The sequence below is a fragment of the Taudactylus pleione genome, unplaced genomic scaffold (genome assembly GCF_031769625.1).
Source record: "Taudactylus pleione unplaced genomic scaffold, aTauple2 ptg000314l, whole genome shotgun sequence".
Taxonomy (NCBI): domain Eukaryota; kingdom Metazoa; phylum Chordata; class Amphibia; order Anura; family Myobatrachidae; genus Taudactylus; species Taudactylus pleione.
Genome location: NW_028284715.1, coordinates 17,250,905 through 17,272,572, shown reverse-complemented (window position 1 = coordinate 17,272,572; position 21,668 = coordinate 17,250,905). Strand labels below are relative to the sequence as shown.

Genomic DNA, 21,668 nt, shown 5'->3' with positions numbered 1-21,668 from the left:
ATTTGAATTCAGCCATATGCCTCTTCTACAAAATCAACACATCTTCGGTATATCTCTCCCATATGTATAGGGAAGTAGAATATTCTTCATTATTACCAATAAATTCATTTTCCTACACTCCTAATAACAAATTCAATAAGCTCGATTTCGCAGAGCTATTCCAATGCAATGCTGCCATGATGGTATAAAAAGTAGTTGAATCGAAATTAGTCATTAAACTAAACTCAGTAGAAGTTGAAAGAAATGTCAACGTTTATTAAAGTACTAAGATTACTGAAAAACCAGAAAATGCTTCATAGTTATTATACTGTATAGCTCATTATAAATTATCAGAATTAAATCCCCATCTCATTCTAAGAAACCAAATATTAACTTGCGTCCCTACTGATTAAAATAAATAAATAATGTAATTAAATTATTTTTGTTTTTTAAATGTAAATTTCTGGATAAATAGGCAGATGATTTAAGGCCAGGAAAGTTGATTAATGTATCATCGGAAGTACATGAAATCTGTGATATTAAAGTTATTGACACATACAAAATTGCATTCATGTTTAGTAGTAATGTGTACTGCCAAGGCTTGTTACAATTTTGACCATAATAAATAGATTTTATTTTTGCAGTAGGGTCATCTATGAATGTATCCTTATAATCTTTGTGACAGCTCCTTTTACAATAATATTCATATTATTTTAAAATTACCATAGTGACATTCTTTAGGAAACTTTTAGGTTGTCCCTCTCTTAATATTAGTATTATTATTGCTTGTTATTTTTTTTAAGTACTCCATAATCAAACACCTAAAATGTGCCTGTGTAGGCTAATAATTAGATAAATGCTTAGAAGTGGTGTGAATAAATTCTCTTATGTGTATTGTTGTATGAAACTAGATGTAAATAAATCTGTAGCATGTGAAAATGGTGGAAGTTAGTGAGTTAAGAGCTCTAATAAACCACCATAGATATACAATCTTTTTTTTTTTCTTTATTGCGTTTAATATGTTGAAGACAGGTTTAATAAAATGAGGCGTAATAAAAAAAAGTTATCTATGTTAAAGTAAATCGCAAACAGACATATAAAGAAGATGCTCTAATTTTCCATGTAGGAAACTTATATTATAAACTATTGTCAAATTCACAATCTTTTATTTTGCCATTTCAAATAAGCAATACTGAGAAATGAGCCAACATACATAAAATAAATGATACTATACAAATAAATGTAACATAAAATATACTGGTGATGTTACCATTTATCTGTTGCATCTTTGGTAATGTATTGAACAGGTTTATAGGGTTGCACCTTTTTTTCACATGTAAGACAGTTTGGTGTTCGACCAAAGGTGGCAGCATGTGATTGTATGTGCTGGAGAAAGTAATGTTATTGGATCTATGCTGGAGAAGGCAACATGTAATCCTATAGATTGTAAGAAGAGCTGTCTTATTTTGTCTGTTATTACCCTTGTATTATTACTGTCAAATTCCCACTTGTAAAGTGCAATGGAACATGCTGGTGTTATACAAGTACATGATAATAAGAAGTTAATAATTCGATATATGCTGGAGAATTCAGCACGTGATTGGATGTTTTCTGGAGAATGCAGCACGTGATTGGATGCTTCCTGGAGAATGCAGCATGTGATTGGATGTGCGCCGGAGAATGCAGAATGTGATTGCATGTGTGCCGGAGAATGCAGCATGTGATTGGATGAGTGGCGGAGAATGCAGAATGTGATTGGATGTGTGCTGGAGAATGCAGCATAAGATTGGATGTGTGCCGGAGAATGCAGCATGTGATTGGATGAGTGGCGGAGAATGCAGAATGTGATTGGATGTGTGCTGGAGAATGCAGCATAAGATTGGATGTGTGCCGGAGAATGCAGAATGTGATTGGATGAGTGGCGGAGAATGCAGCATATGATTGGATGTGTGCCGGAGAATGCAGAATGTGATTGGATGTGTGCCGGAGAATGCAGCATATGATTGGATGTGTGCCAGAGAATGCAGCATATGATTGGATGTGTGCCAGAGAATGCAGCATGTGATTGGATGTGTGCCAGAGAATGCAGCATATGATTGGATGTGTGCCATAGAAGGATTCATGTGATCAGCCCATATTAATTATGTGCAACAATACCTCAGGCCTGACACACCCTGCTGGCAATGGAGGGCTCACAAGTCATCAGGCAATTGTGGATTCTCCATCTGAAGTGTAAGGCAGCTGGCTCCTAATGTATCAGTGATGTCACCTCTTCCTCATGAAGACTCCCCATGTTCAGTCAACAATGGGCAATGTGTGTGGGCAACAGATATATGTATAATATAGCTCCTGACCGATCGTGTAAATATATAAGACCTTTTTAACGTGAGGCTTAATCCAACCCCTTAAAACATGAAGACGTAATATCAGAAGATCCATTTCCCCCTGTATCAGGCCATAGCACACATCTCAGTCTCTCTTACAGTACAGCCAGTCTTCATGCCGGCATTTCATACTGAGTGCTTGCCACAAACCCATCGCAGCTGCTGCTGCTCTGACAGATCAGTAAGTTGATGGACAGACCTCCAGCTGCACTGACACGCATAGGCTCGCGTCCCCTTCTTTCTGATCATCTTGGATTGCAATTTGCTGTGCTCTGGTACGCTGTTCCTGTAACAAGTATAAATGATAATGCAACTTATCAAATGCCATTAAACAAGGGAAATTAAATGGTGAGAGTAGCGCATTTAACGGAGTACAAAACACAATGGATACAAATGATTTATAGTATGTGAAAGATCTTGTAAATGCCTGGATGTAAATGAATGTCTCAGATAGATTTATTTGGACACTAGAGACATCTGCTGGCTCGTCACCATAGAGACAAAAAACACTTTATCAGTGTCCATTCATTACAAAATGAATGATTTCATTATATACATCATTACGTAAAGGAATGTTGGTACGTTCTGAAAGTTGCATTTATGATAGCATTGCAAATATTTTATATAATATTATGGGGTTTCCTAGATTATTATCATTGTGACCTTATGTAATTTTTAGTGCTCCTTTATATTAAAGATTTCCTCCCACACTCAAAAATATAACATTATAAAAAGAAAAAATTCTTCCAAATCCTGACAGTTCTACTGGTAGACCACCGTAATCTACTAATGTTTAAAAATGTTTAATATATACAAATATAAACGACAGACTTAATCCACGACACTCAACCATCTGGAATGCCCTTGGTATGTGACCACACCATCTACATAAAAAATATCATACAAACTCGGCACTCACATGCTTTTCAAACTGCAACTCCTTTGAATACAGGGAATGTTGGTTCCAAAATATTGTAATAATTTGTTAAGCTGACCACCACTTCACGGTCATTCCCATCTGGCCAGTCCCTACACATGTTTAAAATGTATGCAAGCTTGAGCCCAAGATGGCAAACCAAGATCATTTATTTGAGAATCAGTGTAGGGACTGGCCAGATGGGAATGATCGAAATTCAGACCTCCGGCATCACGAGTTTAAGTATTAGGGTTAGGGGGAGAGTTACGTTTATGGTTAGGGGTTAGGCACTAGGGGGAGGGTTAGGTTTAGGCTGCGGGATGGAGGGTTAGGCTGAGGGGGGGTTAGGTTAGGCGGCAGGAGGGGAGGATTATGATGCAAGGGGGAGGGTTAGGCTGCAGGGGGGATGGTTAGGTTGCAGGGGGGATGGTTAGGCTGTGGGAATAGAGGGTTAGAGTTAGGCTGCTGGGTGGAGGGTTGGGGTTAGGCTGTGGGGGGAGTGTTAGCTGAGGGGAGGGTTAGAGTTAAGCTGCGGGAGGGAGGGTTAGGGTGGAGGGTGAGGTTAGGCTGGGGGGGGTTAAAGTTAGGCTGTGGGTGGGAAGGGTTTGGGTTAAGCTGCGAGGAGGGAGGGTTAGGATTCTTAACTTATCCTGTCAGGATTCTGACTGTCGAGATGCCGCTGTCGGTATTCTGACCGCCAGCATTCCGACCTCCGGGATCCCATACCCAACCCCTATGTAACATGTACTCTATAGCTTAAACAAAATATTATATACAGATGTGTCCTCATACGCTCAGCCTCAGTACGCCATGCAGTGCGAGTGTAGCAGCTTAGTCACAACGTGTTGCGACAAAACCGCTTCATGAGGCACTGATCAATTTGATATGTGACACTTTTATATCTGTGCGCGACTGAGTCTGATTCTGTACAAAGGAACTTGGTGTAAAAAAAGCCGCGCCCGCTGCATTGAAGCACTTTCGTATACGGATTCAGACTCAGTCACACAAAGATATAAAAGTGGCACATATCAAATTAATCAGTGCAGTCAAGCTGTGAGGTGGTTTTGTTGCATCGCGTGATGACTAAGACATATTTACTAATTTACTGCTGGTTCCGTGGGAGGAACAACGCGGCTCACTCTTCAAACAATTCCAAAACGTTTCAGCGCTTAGTGCGGTCTCCCTGGGACCGAGAGGAAACGCTCAGCACATTTCTGGTCGTTAAGTTACACTTAGCTTAAGTGGTGCAATCTTCCAAATGTACCTGAAGAAGAGATAGTCGCAGGATGCATCCCATTTGTAGTCATCAAATGTCACAATGGTAAAATCACAGCTGGTACAGCGCAGCTGGTTACAAGCTCTAGTGGAAAGAAAAGGATTACATAAAACTAAATACAATCTCAGTGGCGAACAGAACATACCGGTATATATATTTACGAATTACTGTAGATATATGAAAGCAGAACACTAACTACAAAGAAGGAATAAACACATTTATGTAATACCGATCATTATATGTAATACTGATCTATCAAGTTTATAATCAAGTAACTTGCTGCAGGATATAATCTTGAGCCAAAACCATTATTTTTGTTTATTCGTAGGGTTTGTGCAGCTATTATCATTGTCTTTGACAGCATACTAGAAAATTTTTGGTTTTACTTAAAGGGACTGGAGAACCCCAGGCTAAAATGGCTGCTCTCATGTGACTGGACGTGTCAGGTGGTAACATTGTATCCAATCAGTCCTCTGTGGGGCAGCACGGATAGTGTGATGATTAGCATTACTGACATCACTGAGACTGTGGGTTCAATTCCCACTACGGTAGCGTTCCCGCTAGGCTGTTTTAGCGGGGAGCGGCGCCCTGCCCTCCTGCTGGAGGGCAAAAAGCGCCCTGCCCTCACACTATGCGGGTACCGTCTTCAACCACGGGTCGCAGTCTGCCGCGGGTGGGAAAATGTGCGGTGACCCCGTCACCGTCGGTGAATAGATGCCGGGCGCATGCGCCCGACATCTATTCTCCCTGTCAGCAGCGCTTGGGGGCTGCCCGGCGTGTACGTAAGTGCCGGACACGCCCCCAAGAGTGACGAAAAGGGTGACGCGTCTTATAGACATGCCCCCTTTTCAGTGGCCACGCCTTTGGCGTGAGCAAAAGTGCTTTCTCTAGTTCCGGCGCCCTGCCTGTCGCTGGAGCAAAAGTGAACACTGTACGGCCCTAACTGTGTAGAGTTTGTATATTCTCCCTGTGCCTGCGTGGGTTTCCTCTGGGTACTCCGGTTTCCTCCCACACTCAAAAATATACTGGAAGGTTAATTGGCTCCTGAATTTAACACTAGCGTATGTTTGTGTGGCTGTGTGTGTGTGTGCGTGCGCGTTCGTGTGGCTGGGAATATAGGTCCTGATTCAGAGATGTACGAAGTTAGCATGGACGCAGCAGTGATGCTAACATGCTAACGCAGCAGGAGGCATCTGGTGTACATGGACGCCCCCTGCATACTTGTGTGATCCATAGCTGCATTCAGGGATGCAGCCATCTGATCACTTGTGAGACGATTAGCCATATGAGTTACCCTCAGGTTACTCATGGGGCCATTTCGGACCCGTAGCCGAGGCCCAGAAATCTGCTTTGGAAGAAGCAGACACTGGCCTCGGCATACCCAGAACACAGTGGCGTCATGCCCCTTTTTTGGAAACATTCGCTGGTGATGTCACAGGACCTGTTCTGCACATGCGCATGTGCAGTCCCCCGCCATCGGACTTGCACGCAAACCATAAAACAGCTCAAATTGCTTTAAGAATAAAAAATATAAAGTTTAAAGGATCTATAGGATATCTAGAGAGCTTCTTGTAATAGTCACAAATATAAATGAATAAAAGTAGTAATAATCCCATGTAGCGCCATCTAGTGATTTTTTAAAACATTACATTCCAAGTCCAGTGCACAACAAATATACTGTAACTCTCTATACAGTAGGAACAATTACCTTAAGTATGAGGCCCAATATATTGTATTGTATTACCTACATTTTAAGCAAACAGATGCACAGTGCAATCTATGCTGAAATACTCTACTTACATTATAAAATATTAATAAAACCACTGTACAATCTGTACCAGGTCTTAATACAGTGGGTTAGTTACATGGCTCAAAACAGCTGAGTATCATTGTACCATTTGTGTCAGTGTTTCTGGACATTTCCAAGAACAGTCCAGCAACATTTTTTATATTATAGTTTCTATTTGAATCTTTCTGAATTCCTCTATAACAAACTGTAGCTTTCAGCAACACAATTGTATGGTCAGTCATTAGTAACCTTTCTTGCGTAGATCCAAAGTACAAAAATAATTTATTAATTGCAAACACAGTGTAAATATTACTATTAAAAATCCAAAGAGTTAGGACGTTTTAATCACAACTGGAAAAAACGTAATATAAAAAAAACACTAATAAACACTGATAAAATATAAATGGTCCCAAAAGACTGTAGGATTGCGCTTCAGAGTGAACGTTATTAAAAATTACTACAATATAATAACCACTTGAGTTTGAAACAAAATATTTAGACAAGGCTAGTCTTAGTAAAATATAACAAATTTAATATACATATTCAAAGTTAGCAATTTTGACACAGGAGATTTGTTATATCTCATGTGTGTCAAAATTGCTAACTTTGAATATGTATATTAAATTTGTTATGGTTGAACGTAGTTCACAGACTGGTACACACTGGCCGATGGGCACCTGATATATTGGCCGATCAATTGATTGGCCAATATATCTGCCAGTGTGTACCCAGCTTTACACAAGCACCAGATTTTTACACATCCCCTCAGCTAGCAGAGATTGGACATTTCTTTGTACATTTCAACCAGTGTAATAAAGCTTTCCAAAGTACAGCAGTGAAGAGTTCCATTATGTCACAATGGGGATTATGGCACACCTTCTGGTCAGGATGTCTTGTCTGGTAACTATAATATTACAGCAGATACACTTTTATATAGACAGTCACAAAATCAATGAAAAAATATAAACAAAAATTGGTCTAGACTGGAGAATATTAATGCAGAGCGCCAGCTAGTGGACATTTGAAAAATTACACACTGATAAAAGTAGTATATCTGCCTCTCTAAAGGGGAGATTTAGCAAGCGTAGAGAGTTAAAATGGAGAAGTTGCCCAAAGCATAGACTGTGCTAGTTAAATGATAGATAGAAGCTGATTGGTTTCTTTGGGCAACTTCTCCACTTTATCTCAATTCAAGGCTTGATAGGTCTTCCCCTAAATATTTTAGTTCCGCAGATAAACAGATTGTTATTAGTCTGATCATTAGTATATCTTATTTATAAAAGGCACCACAAGTGTTCTGTAGCACTGTACAAGAGAATAAAATAAAAAACAAAATACATCAGTACAGACTAATACAGACAATAGGGCTGATTCTGAGTTGGGGACAAATCAGGGAGGTTGTGAAAGTAACACCTATGAGCGTGGCGGTAGAGTGGGCGTGTACTGCTACATCTGAGAGGCGTGTCATAAACTGACTTACATCCAAATGTAAATGAGCCCCAAAGCAGTTAGTAAGATCTATGTGTTGATGAAAACACACCGATACTCTTCAGAAAATGCATGTAAACCAATTAGGGTAAATTATACTAATGATCCGATTTGAATGTAGATCTCTGTTATTTTTATATATAACAGCTTCATAATAGGGGTAAGGTGCAATCAGGGAGATTACTGGACACTGCACAGAGACAGGGAGATTGCTACTATTTCAGAGAGTCTGATACTGACACAGCGAAACGCGTCAGTCCTGTTTGCTCACTCTCCACCACCTTTCTCAACTAAAGGAGTGCTATCCATATGGTATTCAGCGTGCTTTCCAGCCATACCAGCATTCCGCCATACCTATGCCCAGGGGACCGGATTTATGCAAAAGCCTGCCAGCATTGCTAATTAGGACCCCAATTCACAATTGGACACTGGACTTGGTAATTATTTGGTCTGGACTAACAATAACAGCACATTAACTCTACCACTATTGGATTACAATTATGCCTCCGAGCATTCATGGATTAGACCCATAATTAGTGGATGATTGTTTTTATTTCCTTGATTCTATACATTGAATGTATTTATATGCTATCTTACTAGTTATTAAATATTTTAATCTTTTTCATTATCTGAGCGCTGTTCTCTTGTTGCTTTACATTTTTTTCTACTTGAGGACTGACTACTCTCATATATACAGCTGCTCTTTAGTATTGCATGGATTTTACTCCCAATTAGCACTCCATCAGTATCATACTGTGTTTATTTGTATTTCAGGGAGTCTCCCTGTCAATCAGGGAGAGTTGGCAGGTATGGGATATGGATGTGGAGAATAGGGCAGCGACTGTAGAGTTAGCAGGAAGGGTGGTAAGCTAGATTGAAAAGGTACATTTTAAGTACATGCTTGAATGATGGGAGGCTGGTTGATGGTTTTAATGGAGCAAGGGAGGGTATTCCAGGGGTTGGGGGCAGCCTGGGAGAAGTCCTGAATGCGACAGTGGGAAGTGGAGATAAGGAATGAAATTAGACAGCAATCATTAGCATAGTGAAGAGGACAGGATGGACTGTGTGAGGAATTAAGGCTGGAGATGTACAGTAAGGAGGAGAAGTAAGGTGAGATCTTTGTAGGCGAGAGAGAGGAGTCTGAATTTATTTCTGAGTGGTATAGGGAACCAGTGGGGTGACTGGCAGCACAGGTCAGCGCTAAAATGTGATTTCAGACCATGCCGTGGTTCTCTTTAACCTTAAATATGGAGAAAGTTAAATTGTATAGTGATAAATTTACTAAAGTGAGTTTTTTTAAGTGGAGATGTTGCACATAGCAACCAGATTCTAGTTATTATCATCTAGAAGGTGCAAGTTAAATGTTAAGAAGAATCTGAATGGTTGCTATGGGCAACATCTCCACTTTCTAAAAACTCTCACTTTAGTAAATATACCCCATAGTGTAGAGAGTGCTAGTAGACTTTCTTCCCCCTTAAAAAGAGGAAGGGATTGGGTTATAGCTGTACATTTTTTTTAACTGATAAATAAGCAACAGACTGATGGGCCTCTGCTTCTCTGGGAGATTAGGGCACAAACATCTCCAGGTAAATAATGCCCCTTATTTCCAATAATTCTGTCTTATAATTATTGAAGAAATTCTATCTTACAATGACGCTGGTAAAAGAAAGAGCAATGGTATTTCAGGAATAAATGGACGTGGAAATAATTCAAGATAATGTCGCAAAATTTATGAATAGAAATCTTCATTACGGAAGTGGATATGTCCGTAGGATATTTTGAGCTTCCTATGGTCACATAGGGCACCTTTATCAGAAGGATGAGCTTAATGAACTGATCATGACAAACGTCGGCAGAGGAAATGACCATACATCTGAAATATGAAATTAGAAGTCTCTGACAAAATTAATAGGAACCAAAAAGGAGCAGACTTGGCTATTTCTTGTTTGAATAATGTTAATTCCCCCATGTAAGGATGAGTTTATGGAATAGTTCTCTAACATTCTGGAAGATAAAATATCTTTGAATCGTACGACTCCCAGTTCACCCTCCAACTATTCACCCCACCTCTTATCATGTAAGCTCTCACTGACGGCAGGGCCCCCCATCCTTATGTTCATCCCTACCACTATCCTTGCTTCTCGTAAATGTCTCCTGATCCCTATCCGCGTCTTTGACTCTGTGTGCTTGCCCTACAATGGACTCACCTCCACCTGTCTGTCAGAATACAGTGAGTTACCCAAACTTTACCACCTGTTTAGTTTATACAATATAAAATTGACAAAAATTATAACTGAATGTTTGAAAATGATCCTACATCATATTATTGATAGCCATAAAAAAGGCTTTACATGGCGCAGAAACCCTGTATCTCATTTTCATAGGCTTTTACAGCCATTAAATAATTTAATGAAAGAGATACAGGAAACTGCGTTTTAAGCTTGGATTATGTATTTTAGGTTTAAAGGTTCTATGCACATTAGAACTAGATAGACGTCATTAGGAAGACATGTTACAGACGAGGTATTTGTCCAGGAGTCCACGAGATGGAAAGGGTTAATATATAACTTATTCTATCCTTTTTTGTAGACTACTTAGAAGGGTCCTGCATTATGATGTTTTATTCAGTTCATTGTCCACAACCCAGCTTTAAAAGCTTATCAAACAATCTAACATGTTCTGGGCCACAAATGACCTATACTGTATGTATATACATTACAGTGTGTCCAACAGTATATGGCTAAGCATCCTGACTAAGGTGTCTATGTACTAAGCCTTGGACGGAGATAAAGTACCAACCAACCATTTTCAATCACAGCCTGTGACATGGCAGCTAGGAGCTGATTGACTGGTACTTTATCTCCATCCAAGGCTTAGTACATAGACCCCTTAAACTGCAAATTCTGTGCTGCAATCTGCAGAGGAACCTGGCTGATAGTGATAGCTGCTGTCTCCTATCAATCAGTCAGGAGCCAATTGGTTCCCAACAACCAGTTCAAACAGACAAAGGGTTATGTACATAACATGCATCATTAATACATGTATAACATAGTGCTGCTATAGCTTGTATAGGAATATTACAAGTCACAGTTCTGTAAAACAGCAGTTTATAGAGATTCCAATTGTGCATTTGTATATGACCATAGAACTCCAGGAGACTCACAAGGTAAAGTGGTGACCAGTTCTTCACATGGGATAGGGGTAACACCAGCCTTGTTGCTATGGACCAGACGGTTGAATACATGCAGCTTATGGAAGGCAGTGAATACTAATAGTACCAGCACAATAAATTACTTACCGTTCAGAAATTTTAGTCCCGATGCCAAAGGGAATGCCACTTCCTCCGAGGTACACTGGGCAACATCTGTAAGGCAGCAATGCCATTGTTATGTGATCTTTACAGAAGAAGTTCACAGCTCTACTAAACATTGTCTCCATTCTACCCATGTGTGTTATATCTGCATTATACCCTGTAGTTTACAAATCAACAACTGTCTGACAATCAGGAGAAAAAAACGAAAGAGAAACAGGGGCGCTAAGCAAAAAGAATATAAAAATTGATCAATATAATAATATGTCTAAGGACTCGCTGCTTCCAGTGAGGAGCTGACCCTCATAAAGACATAGAAAATACAATAAAGGAAGCACAGAGTTCAGTAGGCATAAATAATAGACAATAATGTGAATATATAATTAATTGGATATAAAATAATGCAAATAACAGAATTTAATTTAAAAAAAATATGACATGGAGTCAAAAGGTAGGAATGTAGATAAATACACATATACATATTAAAGTACATAAAAAAAAACTTAAATAAATTGACAGGTCAATGAATGCCCACCGCACACTTGATGCTCTAAATACAATTGGCTGCCGTAGTTGTCTCTTGGTATTAGAATGTAACGTTTAAAAATAGGTAAAACTTCCTCTGAGAGAATCTCAGACAGTGGACAATTCCAAATGTTATTGGACAAGAGAGCTGATAGAAAAAAGTCCCTCTGTCAATCAGCCAATATAGTGCCTGGTGGTAGACAAAAAAGCTCTTTGCCTGATAAATATTCCCTTTGTCCCACAAAACACTGCAAATAGCTCCACTTTAATTGATAGCAATATTACAGAGATACATAATGGTTGAAAAGTCACGTCTCAATGGTGTTAAATAAATGGTGTACTCACAGTTGCTATCAATCTTCAGCATATTGGCTTTAATGGAAAAAGTCCAGGTACCTGGATTATGAGCTTCCCTGGTGGTTCCGTTGGGCCAGGAGCTGTAGTATGGTCACAAGGCTCCAATGCTAGCATGCAGTGGCCTTGGGTTGAATTGCTGTATTCTCTCAGATGAAGTTTTACCTATTTTTTAACTTTGCAACATTTGGTTACATTCTAATACCAAGAGACAACTATGGCAGCCAAATTTATTTAGAGCATCAAGTGTGCAGCAGACATTCACTGACCTGTCAATTTATTTAAGTTTTTTTTAATGTATTTTAATATGTATATGTGTATTTATCTACATTCCTACCTTTGACTCCATGTCAAATTAGTTTTTTATTAAATTCTGTTCTTTCCATCATTTTATACCCAATTAATTATTTATTCACATTATTGTCTGTTTATTATTTATGCCTACTGAACTCTGCGTTTCCTTTATTGCGTTTTCTATTTTGAACTGTCCGACAATACCTGTCTGTTTATGGTCGTGGACTGTCCATCTCTGAATTTTATGCTCGCTATTTCCAAAAAGATCTTCAACTCTATACCAACTTGTTTTATTTTTCTGCAGCCTACACTGGGAATCATTACCTCTGCGGCATATACACCGAAATGCCCACAACCGCCACATAGGTTGACAAATACGCAGTACTGATGATGCTGTGGGTTTTTTGTATGTTATAAAACATACTTTTATATATAGATTTCTTTTCTATGTAGCCAACCATTATGGATTCCTTCTATATGTACTGTAACCTATGTTGTGTGCCCAGGATGGCTGATTGCCTGGTACGCTTGTGATAAAGATGAGCCATTTGTGGATTTAATGATTATGTGTGTTTTTCTGACTTTCCAAATTGTGCAGCTCACCAATGTAAATAACGGGATGTAGTCGGCATCCCAGAGTGCGGGATGCCGACGGTCTGAATACCGGTGCCGAAATCCCGACAGGTTGGGATCCCGGCACCAGTATCCCGACCGCCAGCATCCCGAAGGTAAGTATCAGGGTGTTAGGGGGAGGTTAGGGTTAGGTAGCGGGGTTAGGCATTAGGGGGAGGGTTAGGCACCGTGTAAGGAGTGTTAGGATTAGGGTGTGGGGAGTGGGAGGTTAGGTTTAGGCACTAGGGGGGAGGTTAGGTTTAGGCACCAGGGAGGGTGGGTTAGGGTTAGAAAAATACAGTGACTTCCTATAGGTGTCGGGATGCCACTGTCAGTATTCTGACCAGCGACATCCCAACAGCCAGGATTTCATACCCAACCCTAAATAACATCTAGGTATTACTTATACCACATATGATAACTTATGAAGTGAGCTGAAGATGGCTAATATAGCTCCTTTATTGTAAAAGTAAAGCATATTTTTGTATAATAGCGCTAGATAAATAAATAATATTATTTATTATTCTATAATATGAATGTCATTAATCATTATACACTATTGTCCAATGACGTGCGGTAAGGTCAATGGCTGAGGAGGCACACATGGAGATGCTGGGAGCCTGTCCTACCCCCTACTGTAACTCTCACCTCACTACACTAAGCTTTTGTGTCCATTGATTCTCCTACCTGCATCACTATGTCTTCTCTTGCTGCTGCTGACTGAGTTCTGATCTCTAAACACTGCAACACATCCAAGGTGTCCATCAGTGCTCAAGGCACGCCCCCCCCCCCATACTCTATTAGCACTCTTTCAGTGCAGCTTACTGCCAGTGGAGTGGCCCCGCCCCCAGCTCTGCAAGCAGTGTCTGACTATACAGAAGCGAGGCTGAGCTGTTGCTACCTCATCTCTCGTCTTCCTGGAGTCCCAGGGAGCTCCGCAAAGCTGATGAGTATAAACGATAAAAATTAATACAATAAACAAAGATGTTGTTTATAAGTTATAAATATATTATTTGTATTATTCTAATAATTTTTATATCAAATCTCAGGCGTATGACAAGGGAGTCTCACTTCAATGTATTCAGACATTATAGAAAATTGCTGTATCTCTCTCAATGAATAAAAAAAAATACTGTAGTTTATAGAATAATATAATATATACAAGATAAAGCAGTTTCACTCACTTTTTACTGTATTGTTGTCTGGATATTTTGCTAGATGGTTGGCTTGCAGATTTTGTCTTTTGTTGCTAAATAGTAAATAAGAAGTTATCCAAAAGAAACCAATAAATATTTTTTAAAAAGCAAGTTTTCTACCTTTTAAAATGAACATGACCATTTTTCTAGAAAGTCTCCTAGAACTCAGTTTTTCCTGTGCGAAATCTCTGTGTAGTGAAAACTTATACGGCTGCAGTCTCTGAGCTAAGGGGTATTTGAGTTTCAGTACTTAAGCTTGTTCCCGAGGAGAGTGAATCCCAACTAGTTACATTATGAATGGACAATATGTGTAAAATTGGTAACTGCGCATGTTATGTGTTTCAATTACTGCTTCCCTGCCTGTAGTAATGCAGGAAAGCGATCAGAATGACAGGGACACTATAAGGTTGGGGGGAGCCAAAACTTAATTTAGTTTTGATTCCCCTATACATATACTTATATGTGCTACGAAGGGGGGGTCAAGGGTAATGCGAGGGGAAGGTGGTTCTGTGGAAGGGGGTTGGGGGTGCCGTGAAGGGGGTGTCAAGGTGCTGCGAGGGGGGGGCGTTTGGGTCCAATGGGGAAGAGAGAAAGTATGAAGGGGGAGCTGAGAGGTAATAAGGGAGGAATATATAATGTGGGAGGGGAGAAGGGTGCAGGGCTGGTCCATTCTTTCTGTGCTGTCTGTTTCTGGTCCTCCTCAACATACATTAACAAGTCCTCCAGTGGTTCCTATTGTTTCTAAATCTCACCTTCAATTAGTTCCTCCCAATCGTTTCGATGTTACCCAGAAAAATTGTAGGGGTTTTGTTAATCAATGCAAGATCCATTTCGAATGTTTACCCCAGAATTTTCCTGCCTCTAGGTCCAGGGTGGCATTTGTTATCTCTCTCCTGTCTGGAACAGCCTTAAAGTGGGAACCCCTGTGGCAACGAGTCGACCCGTTGGTCTCTAAATATGAAGATTTAATTAAATCCTTTAGGCAAATTTTCGATGAACCTGGAAGGTCCACTTCTGCATTCTCAGACCTTCTGCAACTCTGGCAGGGTTCTCGTCCAGTAGGTCAATATGTAGTTTCATTTCAGACTATTGCATCAGAACTGCAATGGAATGACAACTCTCAAGGCAGCTTTCCTACACGTGCTTTCCAAGAGAATGAAGGATGACCTAGCTTCCCGAAACTTACCAGCAACACTTTCTGATCTTATTTCTCTGTGTATTAAGATTGACTTAAGACATCAGGAAAGGCAAGTTAATCGGGGACATGAGGTCCGGACTCACATTCAATCCACTCTTGTTTCCGCCAGTCGATGTACATCTTCTCCTCGACAAGACGGACCCATGCAAGTCAACAAGGCTTGTTTAACTCCGACTGAACGGAGTCATCGTATGCTCAATCAACTTTGTCTGTATTGTGCTAAACCTGGTCATCACCTGAAGTATTGCCCGCTGTTGTAGGGAAACGCTAAACTTTAATTGTTCCAGGAGAAGTTCAGTTAGGGGTAAAGTCCAAATCCTCTCAGTCAATAGATCCACTGTTTCCAGTTGTGCTTTCAGCAGGAACGCATTTTGAAGATTTTCTCGCTCAGATAGACTCTGGTGCTGCAGGGATTTTTTAATCCAGTTCTGTTGTCCAAAAACGAAAAAATCCAGTCTGTTGCCTTCAAAACAATTTAGTCCTCTTGGTTGTAGATGGAAGTACTCTCCAAACTGGAATCGTTTCTTCAAAATCTGTTCCAGTATGTCTTCAAATTGGTGCCCTACACCGGGAGGAGTTTGATTTTTTTATTCTTTTATTCTACCTAGTTGTAGCCATGATATTGTTCTCGGGTTACCCTGGTTAAAACTCCACAATCCCACTATAGATGGTCTTCTATGCAAATATTGGCATGGGGTTCTCATTGTCAAAATAAATGTGTTTCTTGCCATTAATAAAGTCACCGCAGTGTGTCCCTTGATATCTGTCGCCAATTCAACACCTATCCCATAACACTTTGTGGACTTCTCTGATGTTTTTTGAGAGAAAGCTGCGAACCAATTGCTGCCCCATCGTAAAAGGGATTGTGGTATAGATTTAATCCCTGGAAAAACTCCTCCACGTGGTCGCATATATCCTCTCTTAGTACCAGAGACATTAGCCATGTCTGAATATATTCAAGAGAACCTAAATAAAGGTTTTATTAGACCTTCCCCATCAACGGCCGGTGCAGAATTTTTTTTTGTTGAAAAAAAAAAAAGATGGTGGTCTTAGGTCCTGCATTTATTATAGAGGTCTCAACGACTTTACTCTTAAGAACAGATATCCACTCCCTCTCATCTCAGAGCTATTCAATAAAGTTTGTGGAGCCACTATTTTTATTAAACCTGACCTGCGCAATGCATATAACCTCATCCGCATGGAGTATGTTAATTAAATTTTTAGAGACATCCGCCACTCATTTATTGTAGTATACTTGGATGACATTTTATTTTTTTCCAGAGATTTACAAACACATCGTCAGCATGTTAGAGAAGTTCTCTTTCGTCTAAGGAAACATCACTTATATGGAAAAGCTTCTAAGTGTGTCTTCGAAAAGTCCTCGATGCCCTTTCTTGGTTATATAATTTCCGTTGAATCTCTGCAGATGATCCTTTGAAATTAAGTGCCATCCGGAATTGGCCTCAACCAACCACTTTAAAAGAGATCCAACGTTTTTAGGGTTTGCCAACTATGACCGGAGATTTATTTTAAATTTTTCAACTGTGGAATCTCCCATTACTACTCTTATGAAAAAAGGAGCAAATCCTACTCTTTGGCCTCCCTCCGCTGTAAGGGCTTTTCAGGCACTTAAGGAGGCCTGTTCTTCCGCCCCCATCCCAAAATAACTAGACTTGGAAAAGCCTTTCACAGTAGAGGTTGATGCATCTTCGGCTGGTGTTGGAGCAGTTCTTTCTCAATTGGCCACTGACAGCCAAAATCATCCCGGTGGTTTATTCTCAAAGAAATTCCCTTCTGAAGCAAATAATTACACTATTGGGGACCACGAGCAGCTAGCCATGAAATTGGCCTTGGTGGAGTGGAGAAATCTCCTTGAGGGAGCCAAATTTCCATTTACTGTAGTTTCAGACCACAAAAATTTGTTATAACAGCACAAAGACTTAATCCTAGACAAGCTCGATGGTCACTTTTTTTTCCTGCTTTGATTTTAAGCTTGTGTTCCAGCCTGGAAGTCTTAATAAAAAAGCTGATGCCTTATCTCATTCATTTTTATCCCACGAGGAAGATGAAAAGGATTCAAAAACACAACACATCCGACGGCCTTTGCTCAGACTCATCTTAACTATGCACCAAGATTTTTGTTACTCCTAATCTTCCTACACAACTATTAACCTGGGCTCATACCTCTCTGTTTGTTGGTCATTCGGGGTTCTCAAGACCGTTAAACTTCTCCAACATTCTTATTGGTGGCCATCAATGTCTTCTGACGTTATAGAATGAATTGCTTGCTGTGCCCAGTGTGCTCAACATAAGATGCCCTGGAGGAAAATACAAGGACTTCTTCGGCCTTTACCTATTTCCACCCAACCCTGGTCCCACCTATCCATGGATTTTATTACAGATCTGCCTGCGTCTAAAGGTTTCAACACCATCTAAGTAGTGGTTGACTATTTTTCCAAAATGACACACTTTATTCCACTCGTTGGACTTCCATCTGCTCCTCAGTCGGCCAAAATCTTCATTCAAGAAGTCTTCCGGTTGCATGGCCTCCCATCTGAAATTGTTTCCGATAGAGGAGTCCAATTTGTGGCGAGGTTTTGGCAAGCACTCTGTTCTTCTTGTCACATCAAGTTAAAGTTTTCTTCATCCTATCACCCACAGACTAACAGGCAAACAGAACAAGTAAATCAAGAACTTGAAACCTTCATCAGACTGTTTGTATCCTCATCTCAGAATGATTGGGTAGACCTTCTGCTGTGGGCAGAATTTGCTCACACCTTTCGTTACCACACGTCTACCGATTCCATCCCTTTTTTCACAGTTTTTGGGAGACATCCTAGATTGCCAGAATTTAAAAGTTTGCCACCTTTGGAGGTACCCGCAGTTTCTAAACTTCTGACATCCTACTTTGATATCTGGATGAAGGTTCATATTTCTTTAAAAAAGACCTCAAGCAATTACAAGCGATTTGCAGACCACAAACGCACAGCTGTGCCTTTACTAAAACCAGGTGATAAAGTTTGGCTTTCCACCAACAGTATTAGGATGAGGATGCCAAGCATGAAGTTTGCTCCATGATTTATTGGACCTTATCAAATTTTGGGAGTCATAAACGTGGTAGTATATAAATTGTGTCTACCTCCACATTTGAAATTATCCAGTTCTTTTCATGTTTCTTTACTTTGACATTTAATTTTAAATCGTTACCAGCAATTACCACCCAAAACTCCACAGGTTCACACCTAGCGTGGAGTTGAATTTGAAGTAAAGGAAATTCTGGATTCCCGTATTTGTCTGGGACAGCTCCAATATTTGATTGATTGGAGGGGCTTCGGCCCTGAGGAACGTACCTGGGTCAAAACCTTAGATGTCTATGCCCAGCCTTTCATAAGAAATTTCCCAATAAACCATCTAGGTGTGCAGAGTCCACCCTAAAAGAGGGGAGTACTGTCAGGATGCAGCCTGGGATCGGCCGTTACTCACATCTGAGATGGCGTCTTCGGGCTCCTAAAGAGTCCGGATGTCAGCCGTACAGACAAGTGATGGCTGAGTATTCTGCCCAGGATCTGCTAGATCCTTCTGGTGTGCGTCCTGGTTGCCAAGTTGCAGTCCTGGGTTCTGCCATGTTGGTTAGCGTCATCTGATCAGTGTTCTCCTATGGTAGTTCTGCGGTCGGTCAGCTTCTGTCTATGGCCAATGACCAACTACCAAGGGGTATATTAGGGCACTTCCTGCAGCAGGAAGTTGTCTGTACAACTTCGCTCCTATAGTGGTTTTCTACTGTGTCTGCATCCCAGGCTCCGCAGTGTACCTTTCCTGCGTACTCTCATCATCGTTACTCAGCATCTCACATCAAGTGCTGGTATTCACCGCTACTCCATGTGTCATATCAAGGGCTGGTAATTACCGCTACTCAGCGTCTCCTCGTCTGTGTTCCAACTAAAGAAGCCCTTAAACACCAGGGCTTGACAGGAGGGAGGAGGTGGAGCAACTGGAAAGGGGAAAAAAGCTCTGTGCCCAGCCCTGTGGTTACCCTGCTCCCTACAACCCAGTACATATACTGGTGCCTCTAACATGTTTGGGGGGGGGGGGGATGAGTCGCTCCCTTGCTCCTCCTGTTCCAGCGCCTATGGGCGCTGAAGTGGTGAGAGTCAATGTAGGGGAATCAGTATGATTTACCACCGGACCCATGCCCGGCGGTTGGAATCCCGACAGCGGCATTCCAGCAGAGGAGGAAATCCCAATCGTCAAAGGTAAGTATATACTAACCTATTTCCACCCCCTAACCCTCCCTTAGGGGTGCCTAACCCTAACCTTCCACCCCAGTGCCTAACTCTAATCCTCACGCTAAGTGCCTAAACCTAACCTCCCGGGGGGGTGCCTAACCCTAAATCCCCCCCGGGAACCCTAACCCTCTCCTCACCCCCCCCCCCCGTGCGGCTATCCGCGCCCGGGGTCCCTTCACTTGGGATGCAGGGCGTCGGGCTCCCGGCATATGTCTAATGGACAGGCGTCAACATATCGACGCCTGTCTTTAGACCCTTGCCGGGATATGACAGTCGGCTTCCCGACTGCATACCAATGTAGGACCATTGTGACAACAGTAGCTATCGATTTCGACAGCTGCAGATGTCGTTGACGCACCACAGCACTGTCCCTGGCTGCCAAAATATGCAGCCAGGGACAGTGCTTACAAAATAAACAATAAGGTTTTACCGCCCGTTAGCCGCCCCATCATACATCTCCCCCAAAGTGTGAGACTCTTATAGATTTAGTCCCCCTTTGCTGCTATATCTATGCCCGTGGTTTTGAATTGAGATGTCAGATAAGCACATATGGGTGTGATGTTCAGGTGTACGCACACTTTTGTCCATGTAATGTATTATTCAGTTCCATTCCCAGACAGCACAATAGAGCAGATAAACAATTAGGAGGAGCTGCATTGTCTTCACGTTAACCACAAACAATAAGTCTTGTCTGATTGTACCGAACTGATAGACATTGAGCAAAATAAAGCACATACACTGTACCTTGTTTTCTTCATGAAAGTGAACACTAAGTATATCTTCAATTAAATCATCGACATTTTCATCACCAGCGGCTACATTCGTAAATGCATTCACAGACCTGCAAACAACATGACATTTCCATAAAATGTTGTTAATTATAGTTCACATTAATAAAGACTTACAAGCAGATGTTTCAGCCGCCGGGCTCCCGTGCAGCCCGGAGTGTACCATAGTAACATCTGACAAAAAGGTCTAAAAACAATGAAGCAGCAAACTTTGTGAAAACCAATACTTGTGTCATTCTCAAAACTTTTGGCCATGGCTGTATATATGATGACAGAACAAATGTGTGACAGTGAAATCTCACAATAAATAGAATTATATGTCATTATGCCCTTTATGAACATACCTGTGAGGCAACCCTGTCCCACCCAGAGGGTGGCAGCAGGGTAACATACCTCTTGGGCTCCTTCTTGCCCTCTCCGGCAGCTGTGGCCTCCTTGGTCCCTGTTGCGGAGTAACAGAACTTGCTCTCCATCTCATCCAGGAGCTTGTCCAGATCATCATCAGCCATAGAGAGGACCCGGCCGCTCTGGCAGCCCAGCAGCTGGTTGCTAGAAGACGGCGGACGGGGCACTGCGAGGGTCACACTACCTCAGGAAGGTCACGCATGCGCAGTGTGGGAATTTGGTAAACGCATAACACCAGCTTCCGACGCTCGAATGAAACATAACCGCATTTATAAGGCTATGGGCCATATTTATAAAAATTCGCATTTAAATTGTTATAAGTGTCATGAAAATATCAACCATATTCGCATTATGATTTTTGTTCAAATCGCAAGGATGTATCATTATTCGCAGACTGGGACGCAGTTTGCGAAAATACTGTTCCCAGCAAATCCACCTCCCAGCACAACTCCTTTGCTTATCGCATTTGCTTGGCTTGCGAATTGTACTGCACATGTGCCGGTATTAGAGGCTGCCTGTAATCATCTAATTGCAGAACGGAGAAGGTATACACACAGCTCTCATCTCCACAGCTCTGCGGCCTGTGTTGTGCACTGCACGGCAACAGAGAACAGAGAGGGGGAGAGCGGGGGAGTAGAGGGAGAAGGCTGAAAGGATATCACAGAATGGAGACCCTGCTCTGGTCTCCTTGTACAGGCACAGCTCCCCGGCCTGTGTTGTTCACAGCACGGCAGGAGAGAGAGGGGAGAGCGGGGTAGGGAGGGAGCTGAAAGGATATGAAAGAACGGACACAATGCCGTTGTCTCCTTGTACAGGCACAGCTCTTCTGCCTGTGTTGTGCTCTACGTCATGGCAGGAGAGAGGGGGA

General features: G+C 41.4%; 1 protein-coding gene across 2 annotated transcripts; it reads right to left on the bottom strand.

Moving 5' to 3' along the window:
- Positions 1 to 304: 304 nt before the first annotated feature.
- Positions 305 to 21,668, bottom strand: CFAP418 (cilia and flagella associated protein 418). Of its 2 annotated transcripts, XM_088442715.1 has the most exons (7): positions 20,789 to 21,668; positions 20,352 to 20,448; positions 14,112 to 14,176; positions 13,829 to 13,870; positions 11,131 to 11,196; positions 4,544 to 4,639; positions 305 to 2,649 (listed from the first exon to the last, which is right to left on the bottom strand). In XM_088442715.1, the coding sequence occupies exons 1-7, from the start codon at positions 20,902 to 20,904 to the stop codon at positions 2,490 to 2,492; spliced, it is 642 nt and encodes a 213-aa protein (XP_088298841.1). In that variant the 5' UTR covers positions 20,905 to 21,668; the 3' UTR covers positions 305 to 2,489. The 2 variants fall into 2 exon arrangements, with proteins under 2 accessions (XP_088298841.1, XP_088298842.1); XM_088442716.1 differs by lacking the exon at positions 13,829 to 13,870.

Bases quoted from the DNA above. Each gene is read 5' to 3' on its own strand.
- CFAP418 (XM_088442715.1), bottom strand. From the start codon at position 20,904: ATGGCTGATGATGATCTGGACAAGCTCCTGGATGAGATGGAGAGCAAG. The intron at 11,197-13,828 runs GTAGCAACAGCT...GCTGCCTTACAG, and splicing joins CCAGGAAGACGAGAGATGAG to ATGTTGCCCAGTGTACCTCG. The intron at 2,650-4,543 runs GTACATTTGGAA...TACTTGTTACAG, and splicing joins TGCGACTATCTCTTCTTCAG to GAACAGCGTACCAGAGCACA.